General features: G+C 45.7%; 3 protein-coding genes and 1 long non-coding RNA gene across 4 annotated transcripts; 3 read left to right on the forward strand and 1 right to left on the reverse strand.

Moving 5' to 3' along the window:
• Positions 1-1,080: 1,080 nt before the first annotated feature.
• Positions 1,081-9,750, reverse strand: bspry (B-box and SPRY domain containing). Its single transcript, XM_030085319.1, has 6 exons — positions 9,337-9,750; positions 6,833-6,931; positions 4,946-5,176; positions 2,937-2,962; positions 2,692-2,816; positions 1,081-2,583 (listed from the first exon to the last, which is right to left on the reverse strand). The coding sequence occupies exons 1-6, from the start codon at positions 9,670-9,672 to the stop codon at positions 2,048-2,050; spliced, it is 1,353 nt and encodes a 450-aa protein (XP_029941179.1). The 5' UTR covers positions 9,673-9,750; the 3' UTR covers positions 1,081-2,047.
• A 4,675-nt stretch (positions 9,751-14,425) lies between these two features.
• Positions 14,426-18,851, forward strand: zmynd19 (zinc finger, MYND-type containing 19). Its single transcript, XM_030085328.1, has 6 exons — positions 14,426-14,546; positions 17,719-17,778; positions 17,874-17,980; positions 18,090-18,230; positions 18,363-18,543; positions 18,628-18,851. The coding sequence occupies exons 1-6, from the start codon at positions 14,496-14,498 to the stop codon at positions 18,769-18,771; spliced, it is 684 nt and encodes a 227-aa protein (XP_029941188.1). The 5' UTR covers positions 14,426-14,495; the 3' UTR covers positions 18,772-18,851.
• A 172-nt stretch (positions 18,852-19,023) lies between these two features.
• Positions 19,024-21,782, forward strand: LOC115383229 (uncharacterized). The gene is made up of 2 exons (XR_003930657.1): positions 19,024-19,530; positions 19,576-21,782. It is a non-coding gene; the product is annotated as an uncharacterized LOC115383229 (long non-coding RNA).
• A 1,062-nt stretch (positions 21,783-22,844) lies between these two features.
• tmem141 (transmembrane protein 141) lies at positions 22,845-25,450 on the forward strand. The gene is made up of 5 exons (XM_030085334.1): positions 22,845-22,991; positions 23,148-23,214; positions 24,314-24,397; positions 24,608-24,718; positions 25,023-25,450. Exons 1-5 carry the CDS (start codon positions 22,938-22,940, stop codon positions 25,082-25,084), a joined length of 378 nt encoding a protein of 125 aa, XP_029941194.1. The 5' UTR covers positions 22,845-22,937; the 3' UTR covers positions 25,085-25,450.
• Positions 25,451-26,097: the final 647 nt, after the last annotated feature.

Consider the following 26,097-nt stretch of genomic DNA (forward strand, 5'->3'; position numbering starts at 1 on the left):
TTTGTGTTGGGAAATTATTCAAATCGACCTCTGACCTCTGTGGTAACTCCAAGCATCACCTGCTTCAGACTGATTGTTGCTGTTTTAGGATGTCAGAAGTTTATGAAAAGTACAAACATTGTAAACACAGGATTAATGGCACATTTATGTTCCTCAATATCCCACTTTTATTCAAATAACTCATCACAACATGCAGCCATAACCACAAATTTAGTCCAAAATGAAAAATAGGCATTAGCTCCTTTATTGTGAACTTCATGTTTAGATGTTTATTAAAATCTAAGAAGTTCTTTTTTTTTTTTTTTTTTTTTTTTTTAATTTCCTTTTAATTACTCTAAAGCAATAAATCTAAGATGTTTTGGACTCTTTTTTTCGCTTTGAATGAACAGTAATGTTGGAGGTGATGTGCTGCTGCCATCTGGTGGTCAGAAGCTGAACTGCAGCCTTGGGGGCTGTGATTACTCTCAGGTGTGAGTAGTTTATCTCCTCCTCCTCCCAGACTCCAGAAAAAGACCAACATGAGGAAGAGTTCCCGCACAAGCTGAGTTCAAATCTATCTTTGTTTTTACTGCATCAGAGAGTTAATATATGAGTAAGAATTTGACCTTTTGATGAACTATCCTGTAACAACACGTGACAAGCCTGATATTTAAATGAAATGTTTTTAATGTGTCTCAGTTCTCATGCGGCTGGAAGTTAAAAAAAAAAATCCAGCAGGTTCAGAATAAATTGTCAAAATCTGGAAAAGATTTTCATGTAGACCCATTTCTACATCTGATCACCGGGCTGAAGTGCGCCCCTAGTGGTCAAATCAAATATGTTTTTGCGAAAATCCTTTTTTTATCCTTCCCTTTAATTCTCTGAGATTCTGGATTTTGGGTTTTCGTGCTCGCAGAGGGAGAAAATGGAAACCGCACAGAAAATGACCTAAACCAAGTGTTGGACAGAGAGGTGAGCGTTCAAACCACTGCACCACCGCGCACATCCCACAACCCGAGAAACAAACCAGGCTTTTAAAAAATGTTTTCATTAAATTGTTTAATGGAGACAAAACATAGAAAAAGTTTTTTTGTTTTTTTGTTTTTTTTACAAAATTGTTTCTTTATCCCAGAACATTCTTAAAACAACTGATCAATGGCTGTTTTTTTTTTCTGTTTGTTTTAAAAAATGTCATGTTACTGACCTAACTGATTATACATTCATTACAGATATCTCAATCACCATCAGTCAGACCAGTCACTACGGTAACACTATAAAACAATCAGCTTATAAACACATTCACAACTTGGTAAAACAAGCAAATAAAATCAAACTAAATTCAATAAATAGAAAAAATGAAGACGCCCAACATGAATATCTACTAGCATTTACTTTAAAGACGTTTTTCTATAACAGGGTGTCAAACTTGAAGCTATTTTACACCACTAAAAATAACCCGATTGCTTCTATTTTTTTTAAAATGGTCAACTTGTTCATGTTTTTCAACAATTAAAATTAAATGGAATTTTTTAAAATGAATTTTAGAATAAAACCAAACTATTTTAGTGGATCAAATATTTCTATTAGATGAATTGTCCTCCAGTCAAAGTGGACTAAACACACTCTGACCCCTGTTATAGCCCTTCATGTTCATGATAATACAATATTGAATGTTTGTCTACTTTTGTTTTTGCTCCAGGAACAGCAGCTTTCCAGGGAATGAGGCTGGTGTCAAACTACGGCCACTGGATCCATCATGGCAGCCAGCAGGCCTCAAAGGTACGGCGGGATTTGTTTTATTTCTTAGACTTATAGAAATAAGCTAATAAGGAGCAGTGATAACCAGCCTGTACTGTGGGTTAGTGGGTAGAGCAGGCGGGCTTTTCAGGACGACCGGTTCGATTCCGGCTAAGTGATGAAGATGCTCATTAGGCGTGAGGTCTGGGTCCGATCCGATCAGGAATCAAGACCGATATGGAGCTTTTTTGAACCGAGGGGCTTCATGAAGATCAATAAACGCCAGGAGTCCGTTGAAGCGTGTGTGTGTGTGTGCGTGTGCGTGTGTGTGTCAGTGCACTATGGTGATGCTGCGGTCCGTCACGGCGAAGGCGGCCAGCAGCGGCGCGCTGAAGCGCTGCTGGACGGCGTGCAGCACGGCGGCGGAGTCGGGCTCGTAGAACAGCAGGGTGTGGCTGTCCCAGTCCAGCAGCAGGCCGATGCGGCCGGGCCGCCGCACCAGCGGCAGCGGCACCTTGGCGCCGGCGTGGCAGAAGGAGTACTCCCCGTCGTAGTGCGACAGCACCCAGGACTGGCCGTTGTGGCCCAGCCGGGCCTGGTTCCCCGAGCCCTTGCGCTCCAGCGCGGCGTAGCACACGCCCACCTTGAAGGCGCCGCTCTGGCCCACGTCCACCACCCAGCTGTGGGTCCCGGACGACATGGCCGGCGAGCCCAGCGCGTTGGGCCAGTAGTCGAAGCGGGCGGGGTCGTAGCAGGGCGACTGGCGGGGCTTCCGGTGCAGGAAGGTCAAAGTGCACGAGTCCTCGGAGACGGACAGCAGGGGGCTCACGGTGCGCCGGTCGAACTTCAGCTGAGGGGAGCCGCGCGCTGCGGGGGGGGGGGGGAGGGGGGGGGGGGGGGGGAGACAGACATCAGGACACACTTCTCTTCACCGATTGGACGGAAACGAGGCTTCAGGCGGAGCGGCGGACAGACCGGAGGGGCCCAGCAGGACCGCCGTGGTCCACAGCGCCCGCAGCAGCTGGCTGTGGCTGCAGCCCGGGTTCAGGCTCAGCTGCTCGGTGTCGCACGGCTCGCCCACCCCCTCGCTCTCCTCCACCCTGGACACACACACACACACACACACACACACACACACACACACACACACACACACCGTCACATCTCTAACGTGGGCCAGGAAGGAGAGAATCTGCCCGGTGACTCGCAGAAGGACTCGCCTCTCATCGATCTCCTGGACGCTGGTCTGAAACGAGACGGAACCGATTCAGACTTTTCAACAGATTTAGATTAAACTGTAAATTTCATTTCACATCTGGAACATGAACAATGTGCACATTAAACTAGCATTTTTATATTGATAAAAACAGTCATTTCAAACATGCAATATTGTTTTTTTGAGCTGAAACTGCTCAGTTATGTGTGATTTCGGTCATGTAGGTTCTTTTGAGCAGATTTTATTACAGTCAAGTGCGACATGAAGTTGTTTATAACTCTTAAAAAAACTTTAGGGTTAAAATGACAATATTCCAAGTTGTACCTTTCACATTCCTTTCTCAATTTTTTTTTAAAGAAGTTTGAACATAAGCACACGAACTGCTGCATTTAAAATTAATATACTGACCCAATACTTGTAGTAAAAGTCATATTAGAGACATGCAGTGTGTGATTTTCATCAGTTTGATGCTCTTTAAACAGACTAACTGAGAAGAATAGATCATTTTAACTGTTTTTTTTTTCTTTTTTAATGTTGAGGTTGAAATGTTCCTTTTCTATAGAAGCCCATTTCCACCACTTGAAAAAGAAAAACACGCACATGGTATGTCATTACTATGAGATAGTAAGTCGAAACTATGAGATAATAACATCCGCGCACATGCCCCAGCACGGCCGCTTCCTGTATGAAGATTGTACTGACTTGATCTTGATCTGAGCTGCTGAGGGGCTGCTCCCGGAAACATCTAGTGGACGCGTCATCCGTGGCTTTTCCAAAGAAGCCAAAGTCCATTTATGTTCAGAAACGTATTTATTTTGCACGTAGTGATATTATCCATAACTTCTGTGCAAAACCAGAGAGAAACAGCTCGAAGTGAGGCCACGAAACAGCGGTCGAAAAAAACTCTCGGTAAGCTGCGTACCTGATGGGTAATCAGCACTTCTTAAAGGATAAGTTCGGTTTAAACAGTTTTCTCGTTGTTTATAGAACGAAGTAGAACAATATACTCAGCCAGAAGGGTTTTCTGATCCAAACAGTGCTTCAGGAGAAATTTAGATCCAAAATCGAGCTGCAGACCTCCGTGTACTGAGAGCCAATGGGGCATGCGTGGCGCCGGCTCCCAAAACGGCTTCAATCGTCCAAAAACTCATTAGTTTCACCAATATGTCTGCAGCACTGTTTGGATCAGAAAAGCCTTCTGGGCGTGTGTATTGTTCTACTTCGTTCTATAGACAACGTGAAAACTGCTTAAACCGAACTCATCCTTTAAGTCACGCGTCACTCGCTGTCTGTACGCGCCGCCTACAGTGGAGACCCGGTACAACGCGCTCTCAGAAAGATCTGTCGCGTTGGGTTTCAAACTGCCTGCAGCCATCAGCAGCTGTTGGTAGTGACCACAGGTTTCCAGATGCAGTTGAAGTTGCCACCTCAGCCATGTTACAGTTTCATCCTTTCGTTTCATCCTTTCCAACTCAGAGCCGCTTCTTGCTTAAAATCCATTCCAGGGTGTGTTTGCGTCATATAAAACCATGTGAATCAGCAAGCACATCAAGTATTTCACTTATTCCAGCCATGCTTAAAGTAGTTCTCAATGTACTCACAATCTGCTTCTGTGTTCATTTGAAATGCGGAGGTCACATCGACAACGACAAGATACTTTTGACTTGTGCAAAAGTATCGCACGGTGAGTGACTGACTATCTCATAATTTCGACTTACTATCTCATAATAATGACATGCCGTGTGTGTGTTTTTCTTTTTCAAGTGGCGGAAATGGGCTTCCATAATAACTTTCTTGGATAACATTACTTGTCATAAAAGTCATATTTCAAGGAGTTTTCAGAGTTTAAACTGATCAGTTTTGTGTGATTCGATGCTCTTCAGCAGATTTCCTTCTACATAAAACAGACTTAAAAGTGTTTATACCGCAGTTTCAACACTAAAATGTTCACTTCTAAAGAGTTAAGCACAACACACACACACACACACACACACACGCGTGCGGGCCTCTCACCACCAGCTGTGCGTCGGGCGTGTGTGTGAGCGTGTGCACCAGGTGTGAGCGTGTCTGCGACAGGCTGGCCAGCGCCTGGCTCCAGTGGGCGCGCTGGGTGAGCAGGCACTGCTCCACCCGCTCCTCCTCGCGGTGCACCTCCTCCAGGAGGCGCTGCTCCTCCTCCTCCAGGGCCTCCCGCGCCGCGCCCACCCGGGCCAGGACCTGCTCCCGGGCCCGGCTGGCCGCCGCCTGGACCCCGCGGGACACACAGCCACAGAGACACTTTTAGAACAGTTTTCTTCAGATTCATCATGCATGCTCTGCAACACAACAAAAGAAACTTTGAAGTTTAGATTTAAATGTTACTACTGCTCTGTTGTACCTGTCTGGACCAAAAAGGAGGAATCTGTTTTAAAGAACCAGCTGAAGACAGAACCTGCAGAGTTGTTTCTATATTATAACAGATTATTTTGGATTTGAACAACTTTTTAATTACCTTATTTTATTCCACTTTTCAGGCCTAAATTGTTCTCCACTTTAAGTTTGTTTCTCTGAATAGTACTGTGTGTTGCAACACATGCATGTGCATATGTGTGTGTGTGTGTGTGTGTGTGTGCGGATTTGATGACAGTAAAAAGTATAAATAAGAAAAAAGTTACAGGTTAGGTTAAAAAACATGAATTAAGAGGAAACAATTCAACTTAAGGAAAAAAAAAAGAAAAAAATTAAATATCACTAAAGTCAAAAGAAGAATAAATTAAGTTAAAAGAATTATAACTTAAGTATAAAAAAAAGTATAAATTAAGTAAAAATATAAGCTAAGTAAATAAAAATCTAAATTTAGGAAACGTTTTTGAAAAAAAGTATTGAAGTACTTCTGAGTTTTATTTTATGATCTGAACGTTTGAAGAAAGACTGATTGCTGAAAGATTTGCTGAGTCTGCAGAAACGCCGCTGCAGGTACTGATATGCATCGAGCAAACAGACGCTCACGTCATGAATTATCACACACACACACACACACACACACACACACACACACACACACACACACACACACACACACACAGGCAGTAAAACCTGGAGCCTGACCATGTGAGAGAGTTCACAGTGCGGCTGGTTAATATTCAGAGGGTTTGTTTGTTGCTGCTGAAGAGCAGGAAGTCAGACGTGACGTTGATACACTGTCACTCATCTGTGTGTGTGTGTGTGTGTGTGTGTGTCAGGCTGCTGTAAAGCTTCTCCATTGGCCGGTTTTAAAGCACGTGTCTCCAGTGTTTGAGTCTGATCAAATATTTGCAGATGAAAATAGAAAGCAGACTCGTCTTTCGGGAGGAAACACCTCCAGCGGGATGCAGATAGAAATCTGACTGACTGACAGCCGACAGCACTGCCTTCCTGCAGCCTGTCTGCTGAGACATTACCGCTGCTGGAGGTGAATGTCTCTGTCTGAACCCTGAACCCTGAACCCTGAACCCTGCTTCAGCAGAAAGTCTCAGACACATTTGTCCGCCACATCAGTGGTTAATTTCGTAAAACCCTTATGCATTATTTTTGGGGAATTAATCAATAATTAATGAATCAACTAAAAATGTGATAATTTGGGATTTGAAAGCAAATCACTAACTGTGTGTTTTCTTTACTCCCTTGCGTCCTGATCAAATCCAGCTCCACCCGTGACCTTTCACCTGTCACACATTCTTCCCACCAGGCGGTGAATCCAGGCCGGATTCCACGTTTCCTGTATTTCTCGGTGTGTTTTGGTTCCTGCCACGTCCCGGAGGCACGTCTGAGCTTCCAGACGAACCGGAGCAAGCGGCCGTGAAGCCGCCACACTGGTCGAGCCGGCTCGCTCTGGCCCGACGCCGAGGCCTCGCCGTCGCTCGCCCTCCCTCCCTCCCTCACCTGCAGGTTCTGCTCCTTGGCCGCCAGCGTGTGGTCGATGAACTTCTCGATCCGCAGCGCCTGCAGCTGGATCTTCTCACACACGTCCACCAGTCGGTTCTGTCGACACAAACACACACACACACACACACATTCAGTGACAGGGAAGCGGCCTGACAGGCATCAGCTGGATGCGCAACAAGAAAATCCTGTCTTCCCAAATACCGGCGGGAGGACTGAGCAGGGAAAGACCGGCGCAGCGTGAGACACGCCCAACAAACAATCGCTGCAAACACTCAACTGTCAACCGCTCTGCTTTCAGCGACGGCTTCAGGTCTGAAAAATCACTCTTTAAAGTGATGAATAAGTGTAAGGACAGATTTTAAGTCTTCAAAATGTGAATGAATTCAGCGTCCGCCTCCATTAAAGCAAGAATGTGGAGCTGATGGGCGACCGAGAGACGGACAGAAGACTGAGACACTGAACTTAAAGTGCCTGAAAAAGATACTTTCAGTTGGGAAAAGTCTTCTTAATCTAGTTAAAAAATACAATAACAGTTTGCATGTAATTCAGTGGGAGCTCCATGGAGGAGTGTCAAACATGAGGCCCGTGGACCAAAACTGGCCCACAAGAGGCTCCAATCTGGTCCATCAACCTACGACAAAGACGACTGGTAAAATTTCAAGGAAAACCTTTCAAACAAATTTCTTCAGAATAGTGGACACGTGAAAGCTAACTAGCATTAGCCCCAAAGCCATCCTGTCAGGGGGAGTTTGTAAAAATACCCATAATGCAACAGTTTTTGTTTTTACTTTTTCCTGTTTTTTGAGCCAGAAGGTTTCATTAAAATTGGCTTTCTGTGGAGGTTGTTGTCATCGCAGAAAAATTTACAATTTTATTTAATCACAGTTACTCTGCACCCCAACAAAGAAAAACAAAGTTTAAAATTAGCGTGTTTTTTGGCCCTATTTTACCCATCAGGCCCACTCCAGATGAAATCAGACTGCATGCAGCCCGGCAGTGATGAGTGGAGAAGGTGTTCAAATCTCGGTCAGTTTTGTTTCTACAGAAGTGTTTCAGTCCAGGAATATTTGCTTTAAGAAATTATACAAACAAATGCAGCATTGCTGTGTTGATGCTGGAGGGCGTGGACGAGCCTCCGACATTTACAGGAACCCTCAATAACTGAAATACTACAGTATTTTAAAAGCGCGTGTAAAACATGAACTCAAAGCGAGCGTGGCTCTTTTTTTCTGCAGGAACACTGAGCTGCAAAGCAGCATGTGAAAAACTAAACAAGACCTCAAATAGAAAAAAAGACTGATTACAAACTTTGCTGTGTATCTGTGACACTGTACGATCCACAAACTGAAAGATAAGCATCTAATTTAAACAGCAGTGCTTACAGACTGTTTGTGAAACTGTTTTCTCTTTGTTTCTTTTACTAAATGAAACTAAACATATGTTGTGACACATGTAGAAATAATTAATTCCAATATTCCTGTTAAGCCTTGTGTACTTTCACAAGTATCACTCAAAGTACATGAGATCTACTTTTTAAACCCACAAACCTCCTGAAGCTTACTCCAACAGTTCAGTGCTTTTATCTGAGTAATGCAGTTTTGTTTGTCATGTTTCACTTTGTCTCTTCTGTATATCAGAAATCAATTAAACAAAACACTCTAATTAGTGGAAATAAGAAGTATTTTGGTGGTACTTCCTACCACACTTTCCTCTTTCTTAAAAATATCATAATGGAGGATCACTGCACTTGTTTTCAGCTTTTAATAAATTGTTTCTGAATATAAATCACTGCAAAACACTGTTAATACTACTTTCTTCCTTCCTGTCAGGATTGTGTGTCACTGTCAGGTTTTTCCATCCCTGCCTCTTGGTCATCACTGGAAATAAAAACTGCTTCTTAATTGACCTACCTGCTGAAATGCAATCAGTAAGAGTAAACTTCAGTAAAACTTCACAAAGAATGCTGATTAACAGAAGGTAAAAACCAACAACTAATAGACAGGAGCAGTTTAAGCTATTTTGGTACCAAAAATGAAAGTACTATTGGATGCGCACGAGGATAAAGAACCAATATGTTTACTCCTAAAGCACCGTGACACACCAATTTAATCCATGTAGAACTTGAAAGTACCAAAATATTACAGTAAAGTAGGAAGATTTTCATATTTTCCAGTCTCCAGAGCTCATATCGCAATAACAAGGTAATGATAAGACATCAACCAAGAGACAAAACCTCAAAGCACCAAAATAAAGCTCTGTTCCTTCAACAGTTTGATACTTTGAGTGAAAATGTTCTTCAGGTCTTGTTTGGCTTCAGCTTATTACATATTATTATTATTATTATCATTATTATTATTATTACTTATTACTCTACCTATTGATACTTTATCCTCCTGCTCATCCAGCAGTTCCAGAACAGACCTTTCGGTTCTTCCTCCACCGGTGGGTCTGATACCTTCCCGGTGGATAAAGACCCGGACCCGTGGGACGCGCGCACTCACCCGGACCGCGGTGACTCTGGCGGCCAGCGGGAACACCGCGTGGCCCTGACAGGAGCCCACCGAGGCGCACCGGACGCAGATCAGCTTCCGCTCGGTGCCGCAGAACCAGTCCAGCTCGGAGTCGTGCTCCGCGCACAGCTCGCATCCCACGGAGAAGACCCCGGACTCCGCGTCGGAGGCGGCGGCGGCGGCGGCCGGTGAGGGCGCACCGGCGCCCCCCGCCCGCTTCGGACCTCCGGCGCTGACGGAGAAAATGGGCCGATCGCAGTCCATGTCCGACTCGAGGGTGTCCTCTGGGGAGGGACACGTCAGCTCGCCCGGCCGGAGCTCGGTCATGGCGCGGCGGCGCGGCAGGTGCACCGGCGGAGCGGAGACGCGCCTTGCTGAGCGCAGGAACGCAGGTGGAACAGGTGAGCGGAACACGGAAGTGTGGCACGGCCGACCAGAGGTCAGAGATGGGAAAAAAAAAAGGAAAGGAGTCCCTCCCTGGCTGGGTGTCTGAATCTGACTGAACCCCTGGATGATCCAGAGACTGCTGTCAGCTTGCAGGGTGGAGGCAAAGCTCTGCTCTTCCAAGGAAGAACTTTTACCCTAAATCAGTACTTCAGTATAGTTTTTGTACTTTCTCCTTTATTTTCAATTTTGTTTTTCCTGAATTAACAGGATTTTTTTGCCCTCCTTCACCTAAAGTATCTCCAAAACTGCCATGTTGTCTTATGTCCAGCAAAAAATGTTATCATCTCTATCTATCTGTCTAAAAGCTGAACAGGTTATATCACAGCTCCCTTCATAATGAAGAAAGATAAGAGAACAGAAACTGATCTATAAACCACAAAATACACCGTTTACATCGCCCTGAAGCAGATTAATATCCACAGAGAAGTACACCGACATGGTGAAAATATAACAAGAAACCTGCTTATAGATGAAGTTTTGGTGTCAAACCAGCCTGATTCCTGCTGCCGTCAGGAGGATGGAGGATCAGTTCAGGATGAATGAAGCTCTGCTCACCAGTAAACAGGAGTTACTCATAAATAAACCTTTATTACAGCATTGTTCAGTGAACTATCTTTTAACAACAAAAATCATTATTTCAAAAAGAAAAGCCAAAATAGAAGTATAAACTGAACCTTGAAACTGCTCCAAATGATAGTTGAGCACTTTGAAACGGTGAAAGTGATTCTGTTGAAACAATGAAACAAGCACTGTGTAAGGTTCAGTCCATTTACCACAGAATATACAGTATTGGCGTTTGATTCAGGGACACTCGGGCGCAGGATGAGCTCCTCCAGGTGGGACTGACGGGTTAAAGGCTCTGTTTCGACACAGCAGTGTACCCAGAGATCAGCTGTTCGGCCACACCTCACAGAGGTCTGTTTGGCAACAGCAAACAACAGCCGGAGTCTGAGAGGAGCTGGATAATCACCAGGAAGGCCGCTCGCTCGTTGTGAAAGACGACGTTAATGGTTAATTCCCATCAACTGTGTTTGTACAGATCAGAGCTCTTGGCAAACGCAGCATCCTATTGTGTTTTAATCTGTCATACAGCACAAAGGAGGAAACACCTCAATAATGAGGACTCCGTTCAATATTTTTCAGAGGATAAACAAAGTTTTTGTTTGATTTTATTAGATCAGAAACTTCAATACATTGATTTTTTTTTAGCAAACATCTCCAAACAATCACCACCTACAACAAACAGAAACAAGCTTTCATAAAAACAATATATTTCAATCAGCCTTTCCTCCTCACAGTGCTTTGAAAAAAATCAAATCAAAGCATGATGATGCCGCCGCCATGCCTCACAGTAGAGAGAAGCCTGAGCCGCTTGATCTGCTGTTCAGATCGCTGTGGTTTCAGATCCTCAAGGTAGCTTCTGGAAAAACCCCCAGTGAGCTGCCGTGTGCTTTAAACTGGCCGCCTGATATATGCAGAGCAGCCTGGAGGGTCATTCCATCTCCATGAGGAGCCGGTCAGAGTGACCCTGCCTGACATGTGTCCTCATCCATGTCCTTCTGGATCTGCTGGTTTCACAGAGAAAGCCAGGAGTTTGTATGGAAATGAAAACCTTTCCGTTCACCCGCTGGTCAGTTTGGGAGGAAACAGATTAAATCAGCAGAAACTCAACCCTACACTTAACCAAACCACTCACCCCCCTCCTGATCGCAGCTGCACGGGCGGGACTGACGGGACGGCGTCGCGCCTCCTGACTTCAAACAGGCCACTTTCCACATCATTCGCCGAGGAAACGAGAGCGCCGGAGCCACAGTGCTGCCATTGTTCTAACGGCATCTGTGAAGCAAGTCAGCGCAACACAAAGAGTTCGCATCAGAAAACAACGGGGAGGCTTCAGGAGAACAATGAGCACACCTGAGTGATCAGTGCAAACAAGCAGAGGGCAGAGGAACTTCTGGATTTTTTCTTCAGTTTAATTTATTTTAACAGCGACTGAAAGCTGCCAATCAACAGGTGACACTTTAGAGAACCTTCAAAAGGTGAACGGAGTGGAAATAATCCACTCTGAGACTGACATTCATCCTTAGTTTCTGTTTCAGAACAATTTATTCCTTCAAAACACAACAGGTGGAGCTGGTCAAAGATAAGGCCCGTGGGCCAAAAACCAGAACACAAGAGTCTCCAATGCGGCCAAAGTAAATTGTAAGAATTTCATAGTAAATATTGATTATTTAGCACGTTTGTCACAGAGTACTGAACACAAAACAACACTGACCTGAGCTATCAGTGATGCTAATAAACATATCAGACTAGCGTTAGCCTCAAGTCCATGCTGTCAGGGGCACGTTGGGAAAAAAGCATGCAGACTGTAACGGTTTCCTGGACTTCTTGCTGTATTTTGCACCAGACGGTGTCATTAAAATTGACTTCATGTTGAGATAGTCGTATTTTGCAGTAGTAATTGTTTAGTTTTGTGAAACTATATTCTCATCACAAATCCTCTGCACCGCAGACTTTGAAGTTTGAATGTAAAGGTTTTTAGGGCACTATTTTACTCCTCAATCCCGCTCCAGATGAAATCGGGCTGTTCCTGGCCTGCAAATGATTGAAATGTTTGACACTCCTGCAACAGAGAATCTGAGGTCAGAGATGTCTGTAATACACCCCCTCGCCTCTAGAGGGCGCTGAGTCTCTTTACTAACTGAGCTGAAGGGCAGATTGTGGATATGTTGTCTTGAAAACTCCTCTTCAGGTGAAAATACATGAAAACACTGAGCTATCAATAATCCTAAATCTGTCAGAGTTCTATGCTTTATTTCTGTTTTGCGCTGATTTCTTTGCACATTTCCGTCAAATACCCTCCCAGTATGAGGTCTTCAGTATTCATTTTGCATATCAACACAGCCTCCTTCTGAAATTTAACCACAATGCAACAGAAACATCTATTGATCTGGCTTTGCCCATAAAGACATTGTAAATCAACGCACAACAAAGGTGTGTGAAATGAGTATAATCATCGAAAGGGTGATTAATGAACAAATTAGTAATAATTTATGATTTTTTCAATGAAATGAGATCATTAAAGCTGCATGTCAAAAACATGATGAACGCCTCCTGTCCCAGCTCCCACGATTCAGGGAAAAATGTGGATTTTTGCATCAGCAGCAGAGGAACGCACCTAAACAGTAACCAACTTCATGAATTTCAAACAGATTTCAGTTCAGTGGCCACATGCAGCCCATCTTGAGAGGGCCTTGTCAGTTAGATAGTGTCAGAATAAGGTTTACATTTAACCTTTAAAGCTTTTGTCTGTTGGCGCAGAGTTTACATGAAAGACCTGAAATGGGTTAACAGCTAAACTACAAATTGTATGGCTTATGAATGCCATACCTTTAACAAAATTTATATTGTGGCAATAAAATCCAAATAAAAAAAAAGAAATAAAAACATTTTAATTAGATACTTATAAGATGTTTTTTAAATAATTGTTTTAAATGGAAAACCTCTTTTGTGGCTCTAAGTCAATTTTAATTGGAAAGAAGTTCAGTAATAAAAATAGAATAAAATTAAATCGTGTGCTATATTTTATAAACCTTTACAATATAAAGTTAAACTTTATTCAATAAATGAAATGAAAATCTTGCTTTTTTTAAACTTTAATGATAATGACACTTTGTCAACCGCAAAAACAATAAAAATTGTATTCAGTGAACTGAATTACATAAACAGCAGGGATAAAATAAAGAAGAAAGAAAGTAAAAGTTCCCCTGAATGCTTGGTGAGCTTCGTAATTCAGTGAAGTACATATTTTTACAGTTTTAATTGAGTGTTTCATTAAGAAATATGATTGAACTTGCTATGAAAATAAAATAAAACAAAAAAGTACTTGTTACAATGAATGTTTTGATGCTATGAATAAAAAGTAGAAATGCTCTTTAGCATAGCAGTTGTTAAATAGTACAAATAACACATTTTCCCCCCAATAAAGATTAAATAATTTTCACCGTAAATATGAATGAAATCATGTAAATGCTGCCAAAACAATTTTACTGTCAAATGAATAATTATTTCAGGAATTCATTACAAAAATACATTTTAAGTCGTATCTGCTGGGTTGCTTCTATGGATAAATGTATAGGTTGTTGAATGAGGAGGTATTTTAGCAAATTGTTCTCAAATCTAATGTAATTTTAACTGTAAAATCTTGTTTTTAACCCAATTCAGCAGGAAAAGAAACAAAATGACGTCACACAACCCGACTCAGCCAGCAAACGTTTCCCGCGAAAATGGCTGGAAGTGGTCACGAGAGCGGGTGACGTAGGAGCTGAAACAGGCGGGCTTTGCGAGCTGTCGCGTCCCATTGGTCGACGGGACAACCTGCGTGGCCCAGAACGCCTCAGCGTCGCCTGTGATTGGTCGGCGCCAGTGAGGCGGTTGGCCCCGCCCCCAGCAGCAGCTCGCTTGCCTCCCCTGCGCCAGCGGTGGAGGCGGAGGAGGAGGCGGTGTGTCACCCAGGCGGCTGCCGGAGAGAGAGACCCGGAGTCAGGGCGAGCTGTCTCAACCCCAACTGGCATCGCGGCGGGGGCTTGTGGGGGGTGCCCCGGCGAGTTGTTTTTTTTTTTTTTGTTTTCTCCCCGTCACACCCGAACAGCGTCCACGGCTGGATCCCGCTGCCTCCGTGTCACCACCGCCCGTCCCTCCTCATGTCGGATTTCAAGCTCGGGATCGTGCGGCTCGGCCGTGTGGCCGGGAAGGTGAGCTGGATCTCAGGGCTGCCATGTGCGGCCGGGGGAGGGCCCGCGGGGATCACAAAAGGCGCCGTGAGACCGGGCCGGCGGCGGTCCGCCGGCACCGGCGGTGATGTCTGGTGGCTGTGGAGATGCGGCGGGAGTTTAGCTCGGCCGTTTTAGCCGCGTTTTGAGCGGATTAGAGAAGCCGGCCGTGTCGAGCCAGACTCGGCTAACGCCAGCTAGCATGTAGCGGTTAGCCGCTGGTTAGCAATTAACGTTAAAATGGAACCGTAGAGGCTCACGGACAGGTTCAGACAGTCGGCGGTGCGGTTTATGATCCAGGGGTTGTTGTTTTTTTAATGCAGGACTGTTATTTCCAGAGCCGCTAGCAGCGGCGGCAGCATGCTAGCCGATTTATTGGGATTACACGGAGAAGTGTCTGCTAATGAGGAAGCCATTGCTCCATCAACCCGAGTCTTTTGTGCAACGTGACAAAGCGCCGGCTCTATCTCGATTATTGTTCCTATCAGTTAAGGCTTGTTTTATTTTCAGTTGCTCTTCCCGCTAGCGGGTGTGAGGTTAACCGTGGTGGCCGGCCCCGGTAGCGCTGCTCCGGTGTGGTTGGTGTCACCGGGCGGCTCGCCCTCTGGATCCACGGTGCAGACAGCTCCGGGCCGGGCCGTGACCGATCCGCTGCCGGGTGACGGAGCACCGGGCGCCACACACACAGAGCCCGGGAGCGCTGCGTCTCCCCGGGAAGCTCCCACACACAATGGTCGGTGTGAGCGTCACGTTGCACGTTTCGACCTTTCGGTATGTGGACTCCTCGTGCGGAGTCTCACTGCGGAGCCTCCGTGTTGGTATGTTGACACGTGTATCTCCAAGTCCCTCCCCCCAAAAACACACAGCTCAGGTAGCTGAAAACCAGGGTTCACTCCCTAAAACTGATCAGGAATCCTCACAGCTCGTCTGCTCGACAGGGATATTTATCCTTCCTGGAAGTGGGGTGGGTCTGTCGGTCGGTCGGTCCTCCAGCTCTGTTTAGGTGCGTTGCAGCGATCACGTGTTGGGTGAATTCCCAGTTGGGGTCTGTACACATCCCCTCCAAAGCTTATCAACTGACCCTTTCTGTCTGTGCAAGCATGCTGCTTTTTAAGTCTGCCGTTAAAACTGACACAGATATGCTCTCGAGCAACGACCAGGTGCGGAGGTCTGTTTGCTTTGGTTGCTGGACTCACATTTGGAGGCAGGGAGGTTATAGAGACATGCATTCATGTGATTGGTTTATTGTTGAAATGTTGTGGCATATACAGTCTTTGACCTTTTCAGACTGATCTACACTGAATGTGGTTTCAAGTAGGCAACAAAAGCTAATGACAGTTGTAATTCAGTAATTCAGCTTCCTGGTCAGGCTTTGGGGTGGGACTGATTTTGCGTGTGAAGAAAGCCTTGTCCAGTTCATGTGTTGTATGGCTGCGGGGACAAGTTGCCTTTCAGGTCGTCTACACGGAGACGCAGCCTGGGCGTTTTCGAAAAGCTTGTTTGACGACGGGATTGGAGCTTTGTCGATAAAAGGCCTGTTCACACATGGCATTAACATGCGTTTCAGGTGATCGGGTCTCAAGTGACGAGCTGTGGCTCACGGTTCAGACTTGTCCGTATCATTTATGCTCCACCTCGATGTCACTTACTGTAAATGAGTCCACCTCTCCGCCCAGGACACTTTAAGGCGCTGTGTGTCTGCAGACCCCTGGGGACCCCTGGGGACGGACCTCCATGTTCTTTCCCTTGTTTGAGAAAAATGTATAGCTTAGACCGGCAAAATCTTTCATCTGGAAATCAGGGCGCGCTGATGATATTTACATATGACGTACATTCCTGCTCCGCCGCCGTCCGGGGCGTTTTGGTACCTGGTCACGCTCGTCCTGTGTCCTCGCCACCTGTGATCTCCAGGAACACATGTTCATCATGTGAACGTCCCCAGAGTTCCACCTTGGGAGGCGTTTCCAACCAAGCTGTTATTTTTTAGCATTTCCACGGCCATCAAAGCTAAATAAACCCAAAAGGTTATTGCAGTCTCAGTGAAGCGTGCATCACATCATGTCTTTCTCTGCCAGTCATTTAATCATGGATACATTCACCAAAAATGACAAATCCCTCTGTGAAGCAGTCGAGGATTATTTCTTATCGTTATTCTCTTGTTTAATTTTGATGCAGCAGCAGAATCGGCTGGAAAATGGCTTGTTTTTTTAATGCTGACTCCTGGTTTTTAACCTGCTTTACGTCAGTGAGTCTGACACGAAGCATTGTTTGTAATCAGAGAAGAGCTGAAAGGTGAAAGAGACGCATGCAGATGCTTGACTTGGCTTCAACACCGTGAGTTCCCACTCAGCCGGCGCTCGTCCAGTCGGCTGTTGGGAGGCAGACGTCTACAGCCGGATGAAACGACGGCGTTTAACACGCACTTTAAAGGCTCGCCGTCTCTGGGCTGCTCCCGCGCTCCTCTGGGCTCCGTGTGAAGTTTCCTTCATCAAACAGTTTTAATGAAGTGGTTTTCACACTGACCCAGAGTACCATTAATCCCAGACCCCCCCCCGGTGAGGGCTGCAGCGTGCAGGCGGTTAATCAGGACCACGGCCGACCCCACCGTCTCCAGTGTCAGAACCTGGCATGGCGAGCGTCGATCCGGCTCCGTCATCAAAACACTGCAGTGCCCGAGATTCTTGTTGCCACCCGAGCGTTTTCCAAAAGTTGCGTTTGCCCTTGTTCACACCACAGCGGTGCTCATTATACTGAAAACGGCTCACAAGGTGGAACTTTTTGATAAAGTTCTGTCTCAGTGTCGCATAAACTGACCCCAAAAACCCGACGCAGGTTTCCCTTTTTTCACCTGTGTAACGAGCCGCTGGTGTAGATCAGTAGATCAGTTTAACATCTTTCTGATTGGATCCGATTGACCCGTTTACGTGAAGATTGAATAATCAGAATATTGTGTCAGTTTATTCATACCAAGATGTGACCCGATTCAGTTCAGTGGATCAGTCCCATAATGCTTTGCACTGTCATACACACACACTAATGCTAACAGCAGTGTAGCATGCCCCCCCCCCCCCCCCAGTTGAACTGGGCCTTAGACTCGTCCCCTCCAAGCTTTCGGCTGCTCAGTGAAACGATAAACGATGCTCTCTGGTTTCAGACCAAATACACGCTGATCGACGAGCAGGACATCCCGCTGGTGGAGAACTACGCCTTCGAGGTAACTCTCCGCCCGCTCGTCCAACAACCTCCGGCTCGGTTCTGCCGCATGTTTGATGTTCGGTCCGGTAAACGTGTCCGACCTCCGACCTGCAGGCGCGCATGGAGGTGGACGCCGACGGCAACGGGGCCAAGATCTTCGCGTATGCGTTCGACATCGGGAAAGGCCGCTGGGCTGGACGGCCGCTGCACGAGCTGCTGTGGTGAGCCTCACACGCGCACACACACACACACACACACACACACACACACACGGTGATCTGCCGTAGCAATGTAACCGCCGTCTCACTCGGCTCCGCCGTCTGCTCGCAGGGAGAAGCACAGAGGAGGCATCGCGCCCAGCTTCCAGGTCATCCACATCAACTCCGTCACCGTGGACAACCGGCTAGACAACCTGCGGCTGGTGCCGGTGGGCTGGAGCCCCAAACCCGAGGAGATCTCCAGCAAGCAGAGGTGAGAGCGCCGCGTCTTCGTCTTGAACCATCAAATGATTTCTTCCTGGGACAGCTGACAGTTCTGACTGTTTGGTTCACATCACTGTGTTGTAACTGAGCGCTTGCCCCGCCCCCACCTCCGCCCCCCCAGAGAGCAGTCCCTGTACTGGCTGGCCATCCAGCAGGTCCCGGCCGACCCGGTGGAGGAGCAGTACCTGGAGCTGAGCCGCACGCGCTACTACAACGCTAACGGGGAGCTGGTGGAGGAGGAGGAGTGCTCCTGCACCTACTACGAGTGTCACTACCCCCCCTGCTCACTCATCGAGAGGCGGGTAGGTACCGGCGCCGCCGGCCCGCCACGGCGCCCGGCCGCTCCGCCCCGCCTAACGCCGCCCCGTCTGTCCGTCTGTCCGCAGCTGCGGGAGTTCAACATCTGCGGCCGCTGCCAGGTGGCGCGCTACTGCGGCTCGCAGTGCCAGCAGCGGGACTGGCCCGCCCACAAGAAGCAGTGCCGCGAGCGCAAGAGGGTGCTGGCGCTGGAGTCGGAGCCCGAGCGGTGATCTGCCCCCCCGCCGCCGCCGCCGCCGCCGGCCGGGCACCAGGAGGGCGAGGAGAGCAGGGAGACAGGGTTATCGTTAGACTATGGGAGGGAGGGGGGAGGGAGGGGGCGGGCTTCCTGACGGAGGAGGAGGATGGAGAAAGACTTGTGCCGCGTCCCGGAGCCGGTGGATCTCCACAGGCGGAGACGACTTCTTCTTCTGCTTTTCTTTTTTTAATTCATTTTTGGTTTAGTTTTTTTTTTTTTTTTTTGTTTGTTTGTTTTTGTTTTCATTTTTTTGGTCTTTTGTTTTTCTTGAGGACGGAGATCCTCGAGCTCTACCTGCTGCTATGGGTTTGTGGGGGGGGGGGGTGCGGAGGACGCTGACGAACTGGCGAAGCTCAGTCGACTGAGAGCGTCGTCCTCTTTGGGGGCGTCGATGGAACGGGGGAGGGGTGGGGGGCGACCAACACCACCGGGGGTGGGGTTTGGGGGGGGTGCAGTACCCGCCGTTACACCGGTACTCAAACAGGACACGGACCTTTTCACTGTAACGCTCCCTTCTCTGACCTCTGACCTCGCTGCTGCGTTCACGGACACCACCCCCGACCTCCGCCCTGCCCCCCCCCCCCCCCCCCCCTCCACCCTCCACAACCCCCCACCCACCCCGCCTCCACCCCCACCCCCCCACCACCACCAGACCCCAGTCTGTCCTGCTCCCCACGCAGCCAGCACACACCGGATGAGTTTCACTGATTGAGTCACACTATCAGTATTGTGTGTGTGTATCTGTGTGCGTGTGTGTGAGTGTGTGTGTGTGTGTGAGTGTGTCTGCGAGTGTGTGTGTGTGTGTGTGTTGCCAATGTGTACTGAAGGACGTTGAGGCGGTTAACGTTGGTCTTCTCTCCCCTCAGGGGCCATATTACCCCGTTTTAAATGTCCTATTTAATCGGAATAAAATATTTTCACTGTTCAATAAAACAGCTGCCAAATAAAGGCTTTAGTTTTTTTCTATTTTGATTTAAATCTTCAGTCTGTAGAGAAATCGACTTGTTTTGATGTTTAATCGCCTTCATCAATCCAAATTTCAAGTGTCTGAAAAGGTCCAGTTCTGAGTTTCAGGTCCTGGTCGTTTTGTTTTTTGTTTTTTTTCTTCTCTCTTTCGTTCTTTACAGGTGCATCTAAAACACATTTAAATCACTTTATTTCCACAGTAATAACCTGAAAACCCAACTGACAATTACGACCTCTGATTTAAAAAAAATAAAACTCACAACTTGTCATTATTGATCTGAATTCATAAAGAACTGAATTATTTGTGCTTTAAAACTAAAACATGGATCAAAAAGGAATTTTTTTTTTTTTTTTTTTAGATGCACCAGTAACCCAACAATCTCTTTAGTTTTTCTATTAATTACGATTTCATTTCAAGCATTAAAACTGTCCGGTTTTAAAGCGGCTCTGAAGGGTTTGTCACGAGAGATTTCCAGATTTCCTTTGATAATCAACTAAAATTATAGAGAATAAAACAAAAAAAAACCTGAGTTTTGCTGTATGACTCTATAAATTAGGAGGAAAATGGAATCTTTTTGTTCAGGTTCAGTTCTTTATACGTAAAACATTCTTTTTTCTCTGAGTTTCAAGCGTCCGTACTGTCAAAGATCAACTGCAGAATCTGGTTCTGACTTTATTATTGTCAGGAATATCACTGATAGTTTCACTGTTCTGTCAATTATATGAATTTACAAGTTAAACTCAAAGGTCTCAGCTTGTCAAATTTAAATGAAATTTTGCAAAGAATAAACCTGAAAAAGCTTGAGTAATTAAATTCAACCAAACATGAGAGAAATCAGACTTTAATTCAGATTTTCAGAATGTCCTGTAAGCAGAAAGTCTTTATTGGAGAACAAATTCAGATTTGAAGCTTCTGCGTCGTCAGAAGTCTCCAGTTAGAACTATAAAGACCTGATCCTGGACCTTAAAGCAATGCATTTCTGTCTGTGCTCGTCTGAAGAAACGAATGTTGTCTTTTCTCTTTGACACTAATAACTTTTATTTTTTCATCTAAAACCAGACGAAGCTTGAAAGGTTTTGTGTTGAACCCGGTAAAAGGTGACAGCGAGCCGTGTCGGACATGCACCTGTAAACTAAAAACTGATTGAAAGCTTTTTGTTTTTTTTTAACCCGATCACTAAATAATTACACCGAACTGTGATTTGTGTGTAGCTCAGAGCTGCTCGGCCGCTTCCAATCCCTCCAGTCCGACGCTTTTAACCCCTTTCTCTTCATTCGCAGGGTTGTGATGTGTGTTAGTGTGTGTGAGTGTGTGTGTGCGTGTGTGTGTTGGTCAGGGACGGGCTCGGGGTTATTTCTGAAGAAATTCTATCAATGGAGCTCTATTTATTTAAGTTGTGAACTGTTTTTTTTTTTTTCTTTGGTTATTTGAAGGCAAACCAAGCGCTCGTTTTGGGACCTTGTCTGTTTCTTTTCATTATTTTATTTTGCAGGAGGAGTGAATATTTAATGGCTTGTTACTTGATTTCTTTTCTGATCCTGAGTGATTGAGTGAATCCTCCTCTGAACAAATCTTCCACGTGAGCGACTCGGGCTGTAAAAAAACAAAACAAAACAAACTTGAATCCCTCGCCGCCTTCTTATATTCTTTTTTTTTTTTTTTTTTTGTCCGAGTCACCCGGATCTGTCTGCCTTCCTCGTAATATTACCCACAATGCACACCTGCTTCATGTGTCCAGCATGTATTTTCCACACGTGTACATGCGACGTGCTGATTGTTTTTCTTTGTGTGTGAACGGGTTTCCAACACTGCACTAAGACTCTGGCTCCCATGTTGTTTAGCGTTTACTTGTGATCGATGGGTTGAAGGGGGGCGGGTGTGTGTGAGTGAGTGAGTGAATGAATGTGTGTGTGTGTGAGAGAGAGATTTGAGTGTACAGATTGTGTCTGACATCTTGTTTTCTTTTTGTAAGAATATAAGCATTAATCGCCTAGAAATAAAGAGCTACAATATGTGAATGGAAGTCCAGTTTGTGGGGGTAAACGGACGAGTCGCTTTTCCAATGTAAATGAGAATAAATAAAAAAAGAAACTTAAGTTTGGTTTTTTTTCTCAGAAGTTTCTTGAGGGTGTAAATAACATTCTGTATTATATCATTTAGACTCGTACTTATTGGCTTGAAAGCATATTTAAATAAAGATAAATGCTGGCAGTGTTTCCCTGCGGAATGCAGCGCAGCAGCATGATCAGGATTTTATTAAAGTTCATTCACAGAGCCGTGGATTCATACACCCTGTGCATCAGCAGCGTCCCCTCGTCTCGGGGTCCGTCCCCTCGTCTCGGGGTCCGTCCCCTCGTCTCGGGGTCCGTCCCCTCGTCTCGGGGTCCGTCCCCTCGTCTCGGGTCCGTCCCCTCGTCTCGGGGTCCGTCCCTCCTCTGTGTGATCAGCTCCAGATGTCCAGCCTGCGAGGAAACCTGATCCCCCGTGTTGCTGCTCGGGTCTCAGCGGTGGCTCCATTCTCTCCATCTGCTTCTTCTTTTTCTTCCCCTCTGCGGCCCCCGGGGTCACTGTGGGGTCAGAGGTCAGCAGGTTACAACAGAAAGTGTCTGCTCAAGACGGACAAGGAAACAAATTCCTTGACGTTTTATTGGACATCTGCACAGTTGTAGAGCTGCTCTCTCCTTCTGGAGCATAAAATTAGCCAAAGTTAATATTTCAGAGGTTTCTAATATATGATGTCATGTCTAAAAGGGAAGTTAACTCCAAAACTTTTGTTGATCTGTTTATTTCCTGCCAGTGAGGAATAATGAGTGAACAGTTCCAGAAAAACATGGTGATGGTTGGATGTTTGAACAGGTTGAGAAATATATTTCAACCTGTTCAGATATGCAAAAATGGTGAAAACCCAATTTTTTTGTTTTTGTTTTTTGTTTTTTCTCTCCATCGTCTCGTCTCTCCTCGGATTTATCGACCCGCAGCGCCTGCAGTACCGCTCTCCGTCCGCTGAGTGTCGCTGTCGGTCTACCCGGCCCGCAGCGGCTCTTCTTCCGCCTCCTCTTCTTCTTCGTGTGTTTGTTTCATAACAGCAGCAGCAGCAGCGGGTTCGTGTTGTTTCACAGAATGAATAGTTTTAACTTTTCCTTTTAATCCAGAAGCGTCACTTTAACGACAGCATGGTTAATATCGGACTCACTAAGGTGGACGACGCGCTGGCGGCGAAACATCCGGTCCGTTCTTCATTCACTGTTATTTGACTTTGACTTTGAATCTGCCACACACACACACACACACTCACACACTCAGAAACACACTCATTTCTCCACCGCGTGACCGTCAGACGGAGTGTAAACTGGTGGATTCGCTGTGTTTTGCTCGTCTTCCAGGGTCTGCAGAGCTACGCTGCCTGCCAGTCACACGCCTTCATGAAGGGAACCGGGACCTTCATGTTCGGTAAGTCGCTGATCTGACTGCAGCCTCACGACGAACCGGAGGGGTCCCGGTCTGTTCCGGTTCCACTTCTCTGCAGATGCAGACCGGACGATATAAATTCACGATAATCTAGAATATGAGCCGTTCACTAACAGAAAGCCAGTCAGATAATGAGAGATATTTTTTCCTTCTTCAGTCTCAACTGTATATCTGCCTTATCTGAACTAAAAATGAATAAATAAATACAAATATGAAGGGTTTTGTTCTCATTTTTCACTTTTTGAATACACAGTTTCTAAAAATGTTCAAATTCAGGACCGTATTTATCTGTAGATTCTAAAAAAAATCAGTATTATTTATTACTGTAACAGCTATTTTCTCCAGTTTGATTATTGAATTTGTTTTAGATTAAAATACATTTTCCCAAATCTCAGAGCAGTATGATAAAAATGGCACAGTGTGTGAAAAATAGAGACTATGCCAGCTTTTTCTACTGAACAGATCCTTAACTGGAACAGATTTGGATGATTTTCGCTTTATATTCTGTGATGATTTTATCCAGTGTTCAGTCCACCACAGGAGGGAGCCGGAAGCTCCAAACCATCACTCTGAGGCCAAAAGGAGGACTTTCTTTTACTAGTAACTACAGAAGAAGAGTAATTTCTCTTACAAATACAACTTCTAAAAATAAAAAAATAAATAACAAAAGAGGGATTTTCTTTCAAGCTCTGATCCTCTGAAAGCTGTTTCTACAAAGCAGCATTCAGACACCAGACAAGTCACAGCGCTTTAAATTCAATGAAGGAAATCAGTTAAATTCCAGTGATATGGAAATGCCTAATAAAAACAATAAAACTTTAATATGAAGCAAATAAAGTTAGTCAAATCAAATTTAAATGAAAGCCTGAGCGAATAATAATGATTAATGCTGTAATGTGTAAATAATCATGAACACACCCTGGTGCTTAAACAGTGAATTCATCATGTTTTCTGGTCTTTGTGATCATAAAGAAATCTGAATTATCAGGGAGTCCAAAGCTGCTGCTGTAAATGTTTGGTTATTTCATTAAAATGTAAAGGAAACAGAAACGGTGTAATGTTAATTCTGTTGTTTCTACAGGTGCTGCCAGTCTTTTCGCCCTCCAGAGAGCTCTACAGAAGAAACTCCCCTATCCTCTGCAGTGGAATCTACTCATCTCAATAGGTAGGAGGAGCTTCCTTTATAAAAACCCTGATTTCATCCGACTGGAGCCGACAGGAGAGTCACACAGCTTCACCTCGTGCTCCAGCCTCATCCCACCGATATGCATTCAAAATCAGACATCGGTGTCCGGAGGCTCCAGTATGTCTGTTCAGTGGGTTAAAAACGGCTCCTGCTCCGGACAGAGTTCACCTGAGCTGTGCTCCCTCGCAGTGGCGTCCTCGCTGGGCAGCTACGCCGTGACCCGCTGGGAGACGCAGAAGTGCTCGGACCTCTGGATGCTGCTGGAAACGGGGAGAGTGCCGGACAGATCGCCTCCGGCAGGTGAGGACAGAGTCGCCTCTCTTTCTGTCGTCATCGGACTCGGTGTTCACTCTGCAGGCGGAAGAAATTAGTTGCAAGAACAGAAAAGTCGATGCAGAGAAGCAGCAGCTCTTAAAAACCAGGTTGAAATCATCCAGAGGTTCAGAGAACGCCGGCCTTCAACAGGACAGCCGAGTCGGCTCATGTGGCTCTTTGGGAAAATGAGTTTTCCACCATAATGTAGGATCATGATCCATCATGTGATGTAGATTTTATTGAAATATACACGTAATCTGTTTCCCGTCTTTCTGTATTTCTCTCTCAGCTCCTCCACCAGAAGAGCCTACAGGACCCAGCAAGACGAAGTACGGCGACGTGATGGACTGATTTCCACGGATGTGCGATGGGTGGAGTGACTGTTGATCAGCGGTTGAGTTTCATCACGGCGTTAAGATGGTTTGAAGCATCAGAGGTCAGGAATCAGCCGGGATTGGAAGCAGGAGTCGTGATCCGGTATTATCATCATCATCATCGTCGTCGTCATCGTCATCATCTGGATGTGTTGGTTTGAATTCACGCTGCGGAGCCTCAAGCAGCCGAGGCTCGGCGTCACTGTGGAGCTGATGGAGCTACAGACCGAAGGCTTGGTCGGATCACGCAGGGGTCCAACCAACGGTTTTCAGAGGTCCGATTGAACTTTGTGTGCCTTGAACTACACAGAGACTGTTACTGTGAAACAATGGGCAAATAAAGTTACTCATATTCAAACTGTGTGTTCTTCTTGATTTAACTGATATGAACTCCTGCTCAGACTGCCCCGCCACGCCGAGGTGGCAGTTCAGGGGGAGCAGGGTTTTTTCTTTGTCCATTTGTTTATTAATACTCAAATTAAATCGAAATTACGACCCAACAGTGAGTCTATTTTCAGTGCACCGATATGACCACAATGGGAATTTTCATTTTTTGTACGGCGTCCAGTCGTCCGTTGTCTCATCCCTCGTGTGTCGGCTGTGAGGAGAAAGTAGATTCGCTGCTGGATCAATCTGTTGAATCAGTGGAAGTACAGTGTAAAATAAGCTAATTTCTTCGTTTTCATTTCCTTTGGTCTTTTTTTTTCCTTTTCTTTCTGCTTCTAACGTGCAAAGTATGAAGAGTGCAGAGTGATTAAAGATCAGCGTGACCATGCAAATATGCCCTCTGACCTCTGGGAAGATCAGAAATGGGCCAGAGAGGCCCACTGGGTTGTTTGGGAGAAATAATTATGCAAATGCAACACAAAAACATATTTTACCTCAACGCTGAACACAGCAGGACACTCAACATAACCTTTAATAGTTTTTTAAAATGACTGCATTTTCCTCAAAATCACGTTTATCGTGGCTCAGTGACTGGAAGCAACG

Source organism: Salarias fasciatus (genome assembly GCF_902148845.1).
Source record: "Salarias fasciatus chromosome 7 unlocalized genomic scaffold, fSalaFa1.1 super_scaffold_4, whole genome shotgun sequence".
Classification (NCBI taxonomy): Eukaryota; Metazoa; Chordata; class Actinopteri; order Blenniiformes; family Blenniidae; genus Salarias; species Salarias fasciatus.